At 34.2% G+C, this 18089-nt stretch overlaps 1 protein-coding gene across 1 annotated transcript in view; it reads left to right on the top strand.

Moving 5' to 3' along the window:
- Positions 1-18089, top strand: part of FAM174A (family with sequence similarity 174 member A) — a 46060-nt gene that overhangs the window by 19567 nt on the left and 8404 nt on the right. The window contains exon 2 of the mRNA XM_023212216.1: positions 2451-2585. Within this exon, the coding sequence (XP_023067984.1) occupies positions 2451-2585 (135 nt within the window). The remainder of the gene's footprint in view (positions 1-2450; positions 2586-18089) is intronic.

Genomic DNA, 18089 nt, shown 5'->3' on the forward strand with positions numbered 1-18089 from the left:
TTTTTTTTTTTTTTTTTTTTTTTTTTTTTTTTTTTGAGACAGAGTCTTCACTCTGCCGGCCAGGCTGCAGTGTAGTGGCTTCATCTCAGCTCACTGCAGCCTCTGCCTCCCAGGTTCAAGCCATTCTCCTACTTTAGCTTCCCGAGTAGCTGGGATTACAGGTGCACCCCACCATGCTCAGCTAATTTTTGTATTTTTACCAGAGACGGGATTTCACCATGTTGGCCAGGCTGGTCACAAACTCCTGACCTCTGGTAATCCGCCCACTTTGGCCTCCCAAAGTGTTGGAAATACAGGTGTGAGTCACCATGCCCAGACTGTTTTTCTATTTCTACTTTCTAAAGACAATACATTTATTATTTCTTTTCTTTGTTTGTTTGCTAATTACTTTCATAAGTCTAAATCAGAGGTTAGCAAAGTGTGGCCCACAGGCCAAATTCCTTCCGCTGATGTTTTTGTAAGGCCTAAGAGCTAAGAATGTTTTATCTGTCTGTCTATCCATCTATCAATCATCCATCTATGTATTTTTAAGGGTGGTAAACACAACAAAAATTTAAATAAATATATAGCAGAGTGTGTCCTACAGGGCATAAAAATACTATCTAATTTTTTACAGAGAAAGTTTAGACCTCTGGTCTACATGGTGTGTGTGGGTGTGTGGGCAAACATACACACAAACACACATACTTGTTAATGTAACAACCTAAACATACTTAATTTCTCACTATGAAAGAAAGAGTACTTTGTATTTCATACTGCTTCATTTTTGCTAGTACTAATATTTACTGACCCTTTCATTAGTTACATTTGTAACTTTAAATACTATGCTTAACTCTGTTTCCTGTGCCATCACTTTAGACGTGTATATAGATAGCTCTATAGGTAATGACTGGCAGAAATTTTCTTGGTTTGTGTTCACACTTAGTAACATTTTGTAAATTTTAACCCTGAGACCAGGCACTTTACACCCAGAAGCTAATATCATACCTGTTGCTTAGTAAGACTCAAGTATTTGTTGCAGGTAAGTTTGTTTTCCAGGGGCTTCACTGGCATGTTTGAAGAGACTCATGTTGCTCTTTACAGTTAATGTTATAGCCCAAGTATTTCTTATCCCACTTATGTCAAACAGAGTAAATCAGAGTTTATGTAAACTGATTTTATTTGTGATAACTGACTGAAATATTTTCTATTTTGTTTTCAAACTCCAATGGACACTCTTGTGAAACACATTTTGCTGTGTGTGGAGTTGAAGTTGTTGCTTTGGAGATGACTTAGGCATTCCTTGCAGGGTCATAGTTTTGGTCGCCAAGGTAGAAGTCACTCAGACCCTCAGCAATTAATTGAGGAACATCTTAATTGATACATCACTGTGGTAGGAAGTGGTTATATAGTGGTGAATAAAACAGTCTTGGTTGCTGCCCTCAGAGAACTTACTGGGAGAGACTAATGAATAAACACCACATAAACATATACATCAGGACATAGGAATGCAAATTAAGGTAAATGATTTGAAGGAAAAGAACAAGTTATTTGAGACACAAACTGGAAGTAGGACTCTAAATCTTGAGATTTCATACATACAGCTAATAATAATGAATGTTAAGCACCCTTGAATCTTTTCAATTTCACTAAGCCAGTGGTTCTCAAACTTGAGTATGCATCAAAAGCCTAAGAAATGTTTGTTAAAACACAGGTTTCTGGGCCCCATCTTCAAAGTTTGTCATTCACTAGGTCTGGGCTAGCCATGAAGATCTGCATTTCTTATAAGTTCCTAGGTGACTGTGATTCTGCTGATCCAGAGAACCACACTGCAAGAACCACTGATCTCAGATAATGGTTTATATCACATTGGAATCACATGTAGAACCTCAACAAAATATTGATATTTAGTTCTTTTTTGCTGTACATTTTGATTCAGTTAGGGCCTAAACATGGGACTTTAAAAAATAGTCCTAGGTAATTCTGGTACGCAGCTAGAGTTGTGGGGTATCAGTTTAGACTGTGAACATGCATATACATACAGTTTCTTAGAGGGACATCTAAACAGTGGTAAGAAAGCATGGAGAACATGGGGAAAAGGCTGGAGCAGGAGGTTTCGCTAAAGAAGTACCTGACCTAAGCCTTTAAAAGTTAAGACTTAAAGTACAGTACCTTAACTAAGGCTTAAAAGTTATTTGTCGACACCATCAGTTGACACAGGGAGAAGAGAGTATGTCAGACAGAAGAAACAGGCGATGGCACATAAACATGTAGGAGTAGGTTTTGTTTCATGACGTTTAATCCTAGGTGGTAAATTTGTTACATATCTGAAATGTAACCCTTCTGATATTGAGTGCTTTCTATGTCAGAAACAGAATAATAATTTATTTTATTTTACAAATAAATATAAACTAAGGATCATCTATGCCATATTAAATAATTTTTATTCATTAATTTGTTCTATTTGATAGGATGAGAAGAAGAAACCGAAAGACTAGGAGATACGGAGTTTTGGACACTAACATAGAAAATATGGAATTGACACCTTTAGAACAAGATGATGAGGATGATGACAACACATTGTTTGATGCCAATCATCCTCGAAGGTAAGTATTCCAATAGTTTAATTACATGAATCAGGAAGCCAGTCCTTGACAATTAAACTGAAGAAGTAAAGTAGACTTTCATTAAACAGCTTATATTCCAACACAGTTTCTTCAATTCTGTTCACTGAAGTTCTTTTTGCTATCTACCCCATAGCTCACATTCACATTGTTTTGCTGAAATAGATACAAACAATAGAGTACCATCTCAAAATAATTTTTAAAAATTTATTTATTTATTTTTTATCTTTTATTTTAAGTTCAGGGGTACAAGTGCAGGGTCGTTACATAGGTAAACTTGTGTCATGCGGTTTTGTTGTACAGATTATTTCATCACCCAGATATTCCCTAGGGCCCATTAATTCCTTCATTCTTGCAATATGTATTAACTTGTGTGTGTGTGTGTGTGTGTGTATGCACGCGCATTTGTTGTGTGTGTGAGATAAATACTTAGTAAACTTAGTTTCCTTTTTGTATTCTGAAGATATTTTGTTTTTAGTTGGGTTCTAGTGTTTGCAAATAGTGCTGCCTTGCGGAATTGGGGGACTAATTGTTTATGGTCTGATCATATAGCTGTAACATCTATACTGAGATCTATTCTCACTAAGTGTTAAGACCTTTCCTAACAGGTTTAGATAAATAAAATGACATGAGTATAGAATAAATGCCAATGTAAACAGAATGGGAAAAAAGGCAACAAAGATTCAACCTAATAAGGAAAGCCATCTTGGAATCCAGAAGGATTACTGGGTGAAGGAGAATTAGAGTGCAGAGTCAGGTACAAATGCAAAGAAAACAAATCTCTTAGGATTACAGAAAAGATGACTCAACAAAAATTGGACTACTAAGTCCTATATATCTGTATCCATATATCTGTCTATCCATCTATCTAAGCTGTTTATATATGCACACACATGCATTTAAAGGAAGTTTTAGTAATGCTGATAATTTATTCATTTAATGAAAATATGTTCATCAAGTATACATTTTGATAGTACTACTGCCTGAGTAGGCAAACATGAACAAAACAATTACATCTGTCCATTAGGAACTCACTTTCAAATAAAGACACACATAAGATGAAAGAAAAGGGACAGAAACGGATATTCCATGCAAATGGTAACCAAAACAAAGCAAGGGTTGCTAAATTTTTATCAGAAAAAATAGATTTTAAGTCAAAAACTATCTCTTGAGACAGAAAAAAATGATCATTACATAGTAAAAGAGTCAATTCACCAGGAAGATATGACAATTAGTGTGACTCTATCAGAGCACTTAAATTATAAAGCAAATATTGACAGATCTGGAGCAAGAAATTGACAGTCATGAAATAATTTATGGTACTTTAATATCCCACTTACAATAATGAATAGAACATCTAGACAGAAAATCACTAAAGAAACCGCTGACTTAAACAACACTATAAAACAAATGGACCTGACAGACATAGATGGAACTTTGCACCCAACAGCAGAAGAATTCACATTCTTCTCAAGTGCTCATGGGATGCATTCTGGGATAAATCATTTTAGGTCACAAAACAAGTCTTAACAACTTTAAGAAGATTGAAATTATTCCAAGTATCTTTCCAACCTCAATGGAATAGAAATAGAAATCAATAACAGCAGGAAAACAGGAAAAAATATAAATATGTGGAAACTAAAAGATATAGTTTGAATATACCTCCAGGCCAAATCTCGTGTCAATTGTAACCCTCCATGCTGGAATTGAAGTCTTGTCAGAGATGTTTGAGTCATGAGAACTGATCCCTCATGGCTTGGTGCTGTCTTTATGATAGTGAGTTCTCATGAAATCTGGTTGTTTTAAGTGTGTAGCACCTGTTCCTCCTTGCTCCTGTATTTGCCATTTGAAGTACCTGATCCCATTTCACCTTGCACCATGAGTGAAAGCTCTCTGATACCTCCTCAGAAGCCAAGCAGATGTTGGCACCATGCTTTGTATAGTCCGTAGAACCATGAGCCAATTAAACCTCTTTTCTTTTTAAATTACCCAGTCTCAGGTATGTCTTTATAGCAATAAAAGACTAGATTAATACATTGAACAACATACTCCTGAGCAACCACTGGGTCAAATAGGAAATCAAAGGGAATTTTAAAAGCTATTTTAAGACCAAAAAAAAAAAATGGCATAACAAAACTTATGGGATGCAGCAAAAGCATTGCTAGGAGAGAAGTTTATGGCAATAAATGCCTATGTTATGAAAGAAAAAAGACTTTAAATAAACAACCTTGCTTTACCCTTTAAGAAAGTGGCAAAATAAAAGCATTTTAAGCCTAAAATTAGCAGAATTAAGGAAATAATTAAGATTATAGTAGAAATATGTTAGTTTAAAAAATGAGAAAAATTAATAAAATTAAGATTTTGTTTTTAAAAAAGATAAAATCAATACACCGTTAGCTAGACTAAGCAAAAAATAAAGAGACTCAAATAAATAAAATCAGAAATAAAAGAGAAGAAATTACAATGGGTGCCTCAGAAATTAAAGAAGACATGAGACTATTATCAATAATTATATGCCAACAAATCTGATAACCTAGAAAAATGGATAAATTCCTAGAAACATATAATCTATGAAATTTGAGTCAAGAAGAAACTCAAAGTCCAAACAAACAAGTAACAAATAGGGAGATTGAGTCAATAGCCAAAACTTTCCAACAAAGAAATGTCCAGGACCATATGGCTTCATGGGTAAATTATACTAGACATTTAAAGAAGAATTATGACCTGTCCTTCTCAAATTATTCTGAAAAATAGAAGAAGAAGCACTTTAAAACTCATTTTATGAGGCTAGTATTACCCTGATACCAAAGCCAGATGAAGGAAAGCAAACTACAGGCCAATATTCCTGATGAACATAGATACAAAAATCCTCAATAAAATGCTAGTTACCCAAATGCAGCAGCGTATTAAAATGATGATACACCATGATTAAATGGAATTTGTCCCTGGAGTGCAAATATCTTTCAACACATGCAAATCAATGCAATAGAACACATTATTAGGTTGAAAGAAAAAAAAAGCCACAAGATCATTTCAGTAGACACAGAAAAAGCATTTGACAATGGTATCCACATAGACAAATGGGGTTGCATCAAATTAAAATGCTTCTGCACAGCCAAGGAGATAATCATCAGAGTGAAAAGGAACTTAAATAATGGGATAAAATATTTATAAACCATATATATATGTATATGAGTTAATATCCAAAATATATAAGGAATGCATATAACTTATTAGCCAAAAATCTCACATAATCTGATTTTAAAATGGGCACATGACTCTGTTGGTGGGAATGTGCGTTGGCACAGCTGTTATGGAAAACAGTACAGAAATTCCTCAGTAAATTAAAAATAATAATTACCTTATGATTTAGCAATTTTGCTGCTGGATATATATCCAAAGGAAATCATTACGTAGAGAGATCTGCACTCCCATGTTCACTGCAGTGTTATTCACATTAACCAAGTTGTAGAAATAACCTAAATGTGCATTGTCAGATGTATTAGTCCATTTTCATACTGCTTGGAAGAAATATCCGAGACTGGGTAATTTATAAAGAAAAAGAGGTTTAATGGACTCACAGTTCTGCACGGCTGGGGTGGCCTCACAATCATGGCAGTAGGCAAAAGAGGAGCAAAGGCACATCTTACATGACGGCAGACAAGAGAGCCTGTGTTGGGGAACTACCCTTTATAAAACCATCAGATCTCATGAGACTTATTCAATATCATGAAAACAGCATGGGAAAAACTTGCCCCCAGGTTTCAGTTACCTCCCACCAGGTTCCTCCCATGATACATGAGGATTATGGGAGCTACAATTCAAGATGAGATTTAGGTGGGGACACAGCCAAACCATATCAACAGATAAATGAATTTGAAAAGTATGACATATGTATATATATATAAATATATATAATTATATGTATAATATACTATTGAATATTATTCAGCCTTAAAAAAAAGAAGAAAATCTGGACGTTTGCAACAACGTGGATGAACATGGAGGAATTTATGTTATTTGAAACAATCCAAACATAGACAGATATTGCATTAGCTTGCTTATATATGGAATCTAAATAGTCAAGCTTATAGTAGTGAATAGAATAGGGATTGCCAGGGGTTGCAGAGAAGGGAAAATAGGAAGATGTTAGTCGAGAGATCCAAATTTTTAGTTATGCAAAATGAGTAAGTTCATTTATGCAAGATGAGTAAGTTATGCAAGATGAATAACTTGTACAATAATGTGAATATAGTTAACAATACAATACAGTATTGTATACTTTTAAGTTTGATAGGAGGGTAGATGTTCATTATTCTTGATACACACAAAAATATGGTAATCGCAAGAGGTTGATTAGCGTGATTGCAGTGATTGTTTCACATAGTATATGCACATCATAACATCAAGGTAAACACCTTAAGCATATCCAATTTTTATTTGCCAATTATACCTCAGTAAAAATGGAAAAATAAAAAGTTCATGAAACAGTTGTAATCTATGCTAATCATCAATTCTATGGGCCATAAAAATCATTTTGAAAATTTTAAGAGAAGGGAAACTTTGACTACACAGTTATGTTTTGAAGGTTACCCTGACTGCGTGGGTTGAAGGGGACCAAGATAAAGAGTAAGGTGACAAAGAAGAAAAGAAATTAGATGGTTCAAAGGCATGAGATGACTTGTATTACAGATACAGCAGGAAAGGCAGAGAGGAGTGAATTATTTAAGCAGCTTTGGAAAGTATTAATTACCTGCCCTAATAAACATCTTAACCAAGATGTAAGTCCTGTTTTCAGAGTGAAAGAGTGAGAATTGGTTATAATAATGATAAAGCATGTTTCAGGGGTAAGAATGAAATCATCTTGAGTTATTTAGTAATTTGACCCAATTTACTCAATAAATAAGGCAAAACTTTAATATATATCTAAATAAAGTGACGGGAACAGCACGTGACTATTTACCTATTCATTAATTTATCCAACAAATGAATGATGTAGCAGCTATTTACTTCCCAAGCACTGGTCTAGGTGTTTGAGATACATTAAAGAGCAGAACAAAACAAACAAAAAAAAAAATTCTGACTTTGTGAAATTTGGCTGCCAGTGGGGAAAAGATGAGTTAGAGAGGTTAACAGTTTATTTTTCATGTTCAGTTTTCTTTCTATAGCTATCTGATTTTTTTTCTTCAAGAAGCATATATTCACGCAGTACTTTTTTAAAAATCCATTTTGTCTGGAAATAATTTTAAACTTACAGAAAGTTTACAAGAATAAAAACAGTACAAAATATTCTATACTTATTTTCCAGATTTACTAGTTATTAGCAGTTTATCTTATTCTCTTGAGTGTTCCTTTTTTCTCTCATAATATGTATACAGAAGAATTCGTTCCTCTCATTTTGTATTTATCTGATGTTCTGATGTTTCCTCACAATTAGATTCAGGTTCCTCATTCTTAGTTGAAATACTACTTACTTCATGCTATCTCCCTTTAGGAGATATGATACCTTTAGTATCATATCTGGAAACACAGATGTCCACTTGTACTTCATTAGCAGTGATAATTTTTATGCACCTGTTTAAGGTTTTCCTCAATTTCTCCATTGTGTTAATGATTTTTCCCCTCCATAACTAATGAGGAAATATTTTACAATCATGAAAATATCATATTTCTCATCTAAATTTCTCCCCATGTTTAACATCTATTCATCACAATTCTTGCCTGATCTAATCTTCTTTATGAAAGTTAGAACACAATTATTTTCAAACTTCATTATTTCTTTTGTGTTTACCAGTCAGCATTGACATTTTCCTATAAGTAAAAACCTTCCCTTCTTCCTTGTCTATCTATCATCAATATGTAATGATGATTTTCTCTTTTTCAAAGGTTCATAATTCATTGCTGTACTTATTTTAGTGCACATGTGGTCCCAGGTATGGTCAGTGGGAGCTTCTTCAAAATGGTTTCTGTCCTTGTAACTCAGTCCCATTTTTTTTAAATACCTCCTTACTTTCCAGCCTCACCAGATGTTCTAGACTCTTTTGGATTCAACCTTGAAATCAGGCATTTCTCCATAGAACCCTGGTTTCTTTGAATGGGCATTCAGTAAAGTCTTTGCAACTGGGTTGACTTTGTTTCTGGGCCTTTCAGCACACAGTTCCACTAAATGTATGTATTTATGTATTATTTATACATAAATACACCTGGTGTCCATGTGCTTGCATATACACCCATATATGTGTACTTTAGATATTATCACTTCACACCTTCCATTCCAGTTTGTCTCTACTGGGTTCTTTTTGGCCTGCTTCCTTTCCATAATTGTGTTTTTCTACTGTCATGAGATGTCTGGCTTCAATACTTCTACTAATCAGTTCAGTCCTATAATAAAACTGAATTAGTTTCTGAGTTTCTTTGCCTATTAAAGAATTGCGTTGCTTAAAAAAAAGCTTTCTAAAAAAATTTATGAAAGTTTGCAGTTTTCTTCTCACTGTCCCATCATGTCCAGTACTAAGGATACATAGTCAGATACTGTGTTCATAAATAATTTGGCTTAGTTCTTTCCCACACTCCTCTTCAGTATGCTCATAGTAGTCATTTGAAATATAATTTAATTTAGTTTAGTTTGCTTTCTGTTTTAGGTTTCTTCTTCCTTTCCTATTTTTGTTTTATTTTATAAGGAAAACACAGACATGCTTCCAAAAGTTAATACTATACATAAAATGTAAACACACACAAATATATACAGACACACACAAAAGTTGTAGTCTCTCTTGTATACTTTCCACTCTCTATTCCATTCTTCCCACCTCATCCTTTGAAGATAAACACCTTCATTATTTTCTGGTTTATCTTCCCTATAGTTTTTTTGGTAAAAGTTGACAGAAACCTGTATTTCTTATGTTTACCTCATTTCTTACATAAGATGTAATATACTATATATGCTCTATTATACTTTTTTGTTGTATTTGATATATGTCATGCCATATATATGTATGCATTATACTCACTATAGAGTAATATGTAACTATAAGTCATGTCATTTACTATGTCATATGTATATGAACATATATGACAGAGCTACGTATTACTCTATAGAGGCTATTTTTTTTATATATATATATACTTATTTACAGCTGCATATTCAATAGTGGCTATAGAATGATAACTATGGTTTATTCAATCACCTATGGTTTGACATTTAGGTAGGTTTTAGTTGTTTTGTAATTATAAATAGTACTGCAATGAATAACTTTGTGCAGATGTATTTTTGTATTGTTGGAGGTGGATTTTCAGGGTAAATTTCTGGGAGCAGAATTATGGGTCGGATAATGTGAAATCAGTTTTAACGATGAGGAATTCAAGATGCCTATAAGATGATATCCCACTGGGCAGAGCAAATTGGATAGATTCATTCTTTCATTAAAAGCACCGATTAACTACCATGTGCCCCAGGCACTCTACTAAGCTCTGGGGATGCATACAATAGTGCACAAAAATGTACAAAATGCTCAGCCTCATGCATTTAACAAAATATATATATATATATTTATCTCCACAATGCAGAATGAAGGAGTCTTAGATATAAAGTTGGGATTCGCAATTTTGGGTTTTTGACTAAATCAGGAATAATGCTCTTCTCTAAGCCAGATTTCCTTTTCTCTTCTTAAATGAGCAATAAGGATGGATATTTCAGGGCACAAAGAAGCAAAGAATGGTCATACAGTTTTTCTATTCTTTTATTCTCGTCTTGAAACAATATTAAACATCATTTAAATTACACTCACACTGGATCCTAGATATCTGTGCTATTTTTTTCAGTCTAAGCAGAGGTCAGGAATCAGGGTGAGTGTAATTTGGAGAAGGTGGCCACATTTTTACCATGTAACAGCATTTTTTTTTTTAATTATACTTTAAGTTCTAGGGTACATGTGCATAACGTGCAGGTTTGTTACATATGTATACATGTGCCATGTTGGTGTGCTGCACCCATCAACTCGTCAGCACCCATCAATTCATCATTTATATCAGGTATAACTCCCCAATGCAATCCCTCCCCCCTCCCCCCTCCCCATGATAGGCCCCATTGTGTGATGTTCCCCTTCCCGAGTCCAAGTGAACTCATTGTTCAGTTCCCACCTATGAGTGAGAACATGCGGTGTTTGGTTTTCTCCTCTTGTGATAGTTTGCTAAGAATGATGGTTTCCAGCTGCATCCATGTCCCTACAAAGGATGCAAACTCATCCTTTTTTATGGCTGCATAGTATTCCATGGTGTATATGTGCCACATTTTCTTAATCCAGTCTGTCACTGATGGACATTTGGGTTGATTCCAAGTCTTTGCTATTGTGAATAGTGCCGCAATAAACATACGTGTGCATGTGTCTTTGTAGTAGAATAATTTATAATCCTTTGGGTATATACCCAGTAGTGGGATGGCTGGGTCATATGGTACATCTAGTTCTAGATCCTTAAGGAATTGCCATACTGTTTTCCATAATGGTTGAACTAGTTTACAATCCCACCAACAGTGTAAAAGTGTTCCTATTTCTCCACATCCTCTCCAACACCTGTTGTTTCCTGATTTTTTAATGATTGCCATTCTAACTGGTGTGAGATGGTATCTCATTGTGGTTTTGATTTGCATTTCTCTGATGGCGAGTGATGATGAGCATTTTTTCATGTGTCTGTTGGCTGTATGAATGTCTTCTTTTGAGAAATGTCTGTTCATATCCTTTCCCCACTTTTGGATGGGGTTGTTTGTTTTTTTCTTGTATATTTGTTTGAGTTCTTTGTAGATTCTGGAAATTAGCCCTTTGTCAGATGAGTAGATTGCAAACATTTTCTCCCATTCTGTAGGTTGCCTGTTTACTCTGATGGTAGTTTCTTTTGCTGTGCAGAAGCTCTTTAGTTTAATTAGATCCCATTTGTCAATTTTGGCTTTTGCTGCCGTTGCTTTTGGTGTTTTAGACATGAAGTCCTTGCCCATGCCTATATCCTGAATGGTACTACCTAGATTTTCTTCTAGGGTTTTTATGGTATTAGGTCTAACATTTAGACCATGTAACAGCATTTTTAAAGAGGTGTGAGACGAAGTGTGTTTATTCCTGTTACCTTCTGTGGCTTAGAAATTTTTTCTACAATGAGATATACATTCCAAACACCATTACTTTATTTGAAGAAGGACCCTGTCTGACTTTTTAATTCAATGGGCAGAACCCTATTTGATTTTTTAATGTTGATATTAGAGGTTAAACATGCATTACACTATCACTTCATTAAACATTTTTAACTTTTCTTGTGTGAAACCTGCACACTGATCTTATTGTGGCTCACTTTAGTAACAAATGATACCCATGGTTAATACCATTTTCCCCCCAGTAAATTGGAAGAAAAAGTCTATACGTATGTGGATATATAAGATCTCTTTAGGCACTGAAAGAGGAACTTGACCAAGGATTTCGCAGAACAGCTATATAATGCCTACATCGTAATCTCTTAGATCCTGTAAATTTGTTCAGTTACATGACAAAGATGGCCAAAGATTGCAGAGGGAATTAAGATTGCTAATAGGTGGATTTTAAAATAGTTGTATATCCCAGATTATATGCATATTGTATATAAAATAATTTTTATTGCTGTAGCATTATAGGAAGTAAATATCAGATAAGGCTAGCCCCAATATTAAGTAGGTTAGCTGTCAGGTTTTTTTTGTAGATATTGCTTGTTAGCATAAGTAAATTTCCTACTATTTCTAGATTGCTGAGTTTTTATCATGAATAGTTTTGAATTTTGTCCATACTTTTTCTGCGTGTACTGATTGTTTTTTTCCTTTTAGTAAATAAATATGGTGAATTTCATTAATTGATTATTGAATGTTAAACCAACATAGTATTCCTGAGACAAATCCTCCTTTGTCATGGTATCCTTTTATATACTGTTGGGTTCAATTCACTAATGTTTTCTTAAAGTGTTTATAAAGACACACACATATATGTGTGTGTGTATATGTGTATATGTGTGTGTGTGTGTGTGTGTGTGTGTGTGTGTGTGTGTCTTTTATAGTATCTTTATCATGTTTTGAAATTAGGGTTTCTGTTTCTCATAAAATGTGTTGGGAAGTGATTCCTTTGCATCTGTGTGTGTACAAATGTGTGTAACACTGCTATTATTTCTTCCTTAAGTATTTAATAGAACAAATGAGTGAAACTGTTAAGTGAATGGACTTTTTATTGAATGGGAAGAGTTATTTAATACACATAGAGCTATTCAGATTTTCTGTTACTTCTAATGTAATTGTAAATTGCTTTATCAAGAAATTTCTCCATAAAATCCTGGATTTTAGAAAACAGTTAAGTGGTGAATTATGTGCATAATTTTCACATAACTGCTTTTCGTTGAGATTAAGTACTTAAATATATACATATATAGCAATAAATATATAAATATATAGAAATATTTCTTTATATTTATATGTTCCAGTAAATATATGAATATATGTACTTCAATATATAAAGTATATACTTAAGTGTGTATATATATGTGTGTATATATATTATTTTACTGTTACTTTATTATAAAGTAATAGAAAGGTCCAGAAATATGGCATCTTTTACTGTTGTTATTGTTGTCAATAAATCTACTTTCCATTGCCAAGATTGCTACAAATACCTTGCAATGGAAAGAGTAGGTTTTACAACCATTTTTACAGCAAAGTCTCTGGTGGCTATAGTTACATGTGTTATATGTTGCTGACTGATTATATTGGCCACATATTTTGTTAACCAAGGCAAATTAAAGTCAGCCATCAAAGAATATCAGGAAACATATAACTGTTGCAGTTTGGGTTTTACCATGGAACTGAAAAGATGATTCCCTTGCTGACTCTGATATTCCTGATTATTATTATTATTTTTTAGAACTGTTGAAAGTTTTATAGAAGTACTTTAAAATATTGTCGATATGATTTAATAAATAAAACAGGCCGGGCACTGTGGCTCATGCCTGTAATCCCAGCACTTTGGGAGGCCGAGGCGGGCGGATCATGGGGTCAGGAGATTGAGACCATCCTGGCTGATACAGTGAAACTCCGTCAGTACTAAAAATACAAAAAAATTAGCCAGTCGTGGTGGCGGGCGCCTGTAGTCCCAGCTACTCAGGAGGCTGAGGCAGAATGGCGTGAACCCGGGAGGCGGAGCTTTCAGTGAGCCGAGATCGCACCACTGCACTCCAGCCTGGGTGACAGAGCGAGACTCCATCTCAAATACATACATACATACATACATACATACATACATACATACATACAAACAGTTCAGTAGTATTCCTGCTTAAAGAAGTTATATTAATCTGTCTAATTAAATGTAGTAAAGTTGATTCAAGTAAAGTTTTTTTTTTTTCTTAATAGAATGTGACATTTCCTAATAAAACAGCACTTGAGCCAGTTTTAAACTCTCTGAAAACGTCCTAACTACATGGTTAAGACAGTCTCGTATAAACCAATCATTATTTTTATGTGATCAATGAACTCTGTATGTGAGCACAATGCACCACTGAATTGGATTCTAAAGGACAAAGAAACATACAGTTCCACAGATTTCCGAACTTATAATTTTTGTTTGTTTGTTTGTTTGTTTTTGTTTTTTTGAGACGGAATCTTGCTCTGTCCCCCTGGCTGGAGTGCAGTGGCACAATCTCGGCTCACTGCAACCTCTGCCTCCCAGGTTCAAGCTGTTCTCATGCCTCAGCTTTTCAAGTAGCTGGGACTACAGATGTGCACCACCAAGCCTGGCTAATGTTTTTTATTTTTAGTAGACATGGAGTTTCACCACCTTGGCCAGGCTGGTCTCAAACTCCTGGCCTCAGGTGATCCACCTGCCTCAACCTCCCAAAGTGCTGGAATTACAGACGTGAGCCACCGCACCTGGCCTCAAACTAAAAATGTTATTTTTAAACTGATGACTTGGTCCAGCTTTCACTCTTGGAGTAAATATTTTATTAGAAATTACTAAGTCCTACTTCAGTTATCTTAACTTTTTAGCAATAAAGTTTTTGGCTTTACTTCTGTTGCTGTTTACTTCTCTCGTTACAATTCTTCATCCAAATTTGACTCTTACTGAATAAAAATTAGCAAAGAACCTACATTCTGCTGGGGGTATGGGGCGGGGATAATATTCAAATAACTAAAAGCCAGAGCAGAAAAGAATATCTAAGTAAATGGTGCAGTTTTTCATAAAAGGAATTTTTATTTCTGGCATGGACAGAGTGAAGTAACAGAACTACAATAGGAGTGATTGTGACAGCTGCTTGTTAATAAAATACACCCTTAGTGCAGGATGTATCAGAGACTATGCTAGGATCTAAATTCACTATGAAATAATTAAAAACATTTCTTGCAGAGTAGTTCCTATCGTTCTTATTTGAAAGATAGGAAAACTGAGGCTTAGTTCAAATGGCTTCATCTGCAATATCCTGCAATCAATCTCATTCCATTTGTTTAATATTTATTTGATTTATACTACACCTAAAGAGGATAATTCTAGATTTTGCTCACTATGTCTTCTATACTACCACTTGTATTACTGTTAATTTTCCAAATACATAGGTCCCAAAATAAAGCATATAAGTAGTATGATTTGTCTGCCTTTTCAATTGTAGTACAGAATATAATTAGTCTACAGTATAACTTTTAATAATTCTTGTTAGCTTATCCCTTACTGGTGTCTTCTTGTTTAACAGTTTTTAAAATTAGTCCCTCTTCATTTTCAAGATTCTATCCACAGAATAACAGGAAGCAAGTCATTTTCAGAGAGGCAAATGAATTTCCTTGCTTATAATTTTACAAAACTAGTTTTTGTAGTCAGCTTTTTCTGAGAGGGGTGCTTTTTAATGTGGTCTTAAATACATCAAAATATTGTTGGTCATTAAGATGTGGGGTATTTTCTCTGTTTCTTTAAATTAAATTGAACCATATGAAAACACCAATATATGGTTTAATATAAATTTTCTAAAGGAAGTGTGTTTTTTCATGTAACAGAATATCACAGATAGGGGCCTCAGCAGGCACAGTACTTCAAGGGTCTTGCTCCTCTCCTCTGTGATTCCCTTGGTTCTGCTCATTGTTCTGTATTGGTTTTATTCTTAGGTTGATAAGAGGATCGTACCAGCAGTTCCTATAATTACAACCAGATGGTAACTTTAACTGGAAGTCAGGGCCACACTCTTTTATGTATCTTTCTTAAGAATGAGAAAGGTTTCCATAAAGTCCTCCAACACAGTTGTTTTTTATTTTTATTTTTTTCACATCCTTGTCCAGGATTAGATTATGAGATCATTCATAAACTAGGACCTGGGGAGGAAAATGGAAGTACCATGATTAGCTCAGACTTATCAGTTGAGGTAGAAGAGATATTGAGTAGCAAACCACCATTCCACCAACTATGTCTTGTATGTTAACCATTGAGGCTCAGTACAATCAAATGGGGAAAAATTGTAGGTTTCTGGGAAAAAAGTTTGTGCTGCTTAATATAACTTTTATTGAATGTGCTATTGTTACCCTAATGTGCTATTGTTACCCTAATTAATTAGAGGCATTTTTTTTTATTTAGTTGCTGAATCATTTTGCACAAAGGAATTATAAAACTGAAAAACAAATCTCAGTTCTTGAACTGTTGGTAGAATTTTCAGCTTTTCCAGAAAAAAAAACTGATGAAGAGTCAGTGGCCACATATGCTGACTAAAAATTACTATCGCTTTTCTCAAAGCAAAATGGAGACAAATTCTCATAAGCAATCTGAAGAAACACAAGTTTAAAAGAATGCTTTACAGCATGAAACAACAAATGGAAACAATACCTTCTTGCTATTTTGTTTGATTTAGTAAATTTATTTTTAAATTACCCTGATTTGATTATTACACATTGTATGATTGTATAAAGATATCACATGTACCTTACAAATATGTAAAACTATTATGTATCCATAATAATTAAAAATAAAAATTAAGTTTTAAAATTATTTTATAATCATTTTAAATAATAATTATTTTATAATGATATAAACTAGAGGACATTTTGACAATCTTGGTAACAGATTCTAAAAGCTAATATTTCTGTCATTTCAGGCTACTTTAGTAATTTCTGCCAAATATGTAATTTAAAAAGCCCTACATTTGCTTTTTGGCTACTGCTGTTATGCTTCACTAAATATACTATTGTACGTGTTGATTACATTTTGTGCTCAGTGAGGTACTTGGCCATGAAATATTTCCTGGTTATTAACATCAGTATATCAGAATTAGATTGCAGATTTGATACAGTGTTTAGTGAGAAACCCTCATTAAGAAAATCTTATTCAAACAGTTATCAATTTGAAAATACTGTAGTTCTAATTTCTAAAACACTGTCTTAATTGTTGGGTATAACATAGTATCAGAATAAATACTAACCTTAGTCAAAATAAATAGAATATAAGATTGTATTAAAGTACTAATATTTACTTTAGAAATTTATATTTAGTTTGTCCACTGGTATGTTGGTGGTAGGATCGTTCCTACTTATTTTTTTCTCTTAAAGGGAACTTTGCTGTGTTTGTCATTAAATAGGTGGCAAAAAAGAACTTATATATAATTTTTTTCAAAATTTTGCTGAACATTAAATTTGGCTACTGATGAAAAAGACATATTTGGGATGGGAGTCACTGAATGAAAGCATGGATTCATTATTATTTATGAATAGCAGTTTCGTAGAGAAAGAAGAGGTATCCAGTACAATAAATGTGTAGGATACAGCATACTGCATACTAGTAGAATGTCTTGGTTGTTTATTATTTTATAGTCTGTTTGTTTATAGAAGAAATAGGAATCCATTGCTTTAACTAGAGCAGCATTTTTTTTTCTTTTAGTACAGTAGAAATTCTATAAATGATAGAAAACTGAGCATTTGACATAGGATCTAATCTTCAGATTTCAATGACTAAACCCTCCAGAACTGAGAAATATTATGATAAAATAAGGAGCAACAGAACATAATCATATAGACTTAAGTGCTTCTTGAGCTTCTGTTATTGACTGAATGCCCTTAGACCAATCTCTTGAATCTTGATTCCTCCTTCTTACCAAATTGCCTGCCAAATAATATAGTTGGACTGTACTTCTAAAATATTTCCCAGTTTTTTTGGCCGGGCGCGGTGGCTCAAGCCTGTAATCCCAGCACTTTGGGAGGCCGAGACGGGTGGATCACGAGGTCAGGAGATCGAGACCATCCTGGCTAACACGGTGAAACCCCGTCTCTACTAAAAAATACAAAAATTAGCCGGGCGAGATGGCGGGCGCCTCTAGTCCCAGCTACTTGGGAGGCTGAGGCAGGAGAATGGCGTGAACCCGGGAGGCGGAGCCTGCAGTGAGCCGAGATCGCGCCACTGCACTCCAGCCTGGGCGACAGATCGAGACTCCGTCTCAAAAAAAAAAAAAAAAAAAAAAAAAAAAAAA

The sequence above is a fragment of the Piliocolobus tephrosceles genome, chromosome 4 (genome assembly GCF_002776525.5).
Source record: "Piliocolobus tephrosceles isolate RC106 chromosome 4, ASM277652v3, whole genome shotgun sequence".
NCBI classification, from domain to species: domain Eukaryota; kingdom Metazoa; phylum Chordata; class Mammalia; order Primates; family Cercopithecidae; genus Piliocolobus; species Piliocolobus tephrosceles.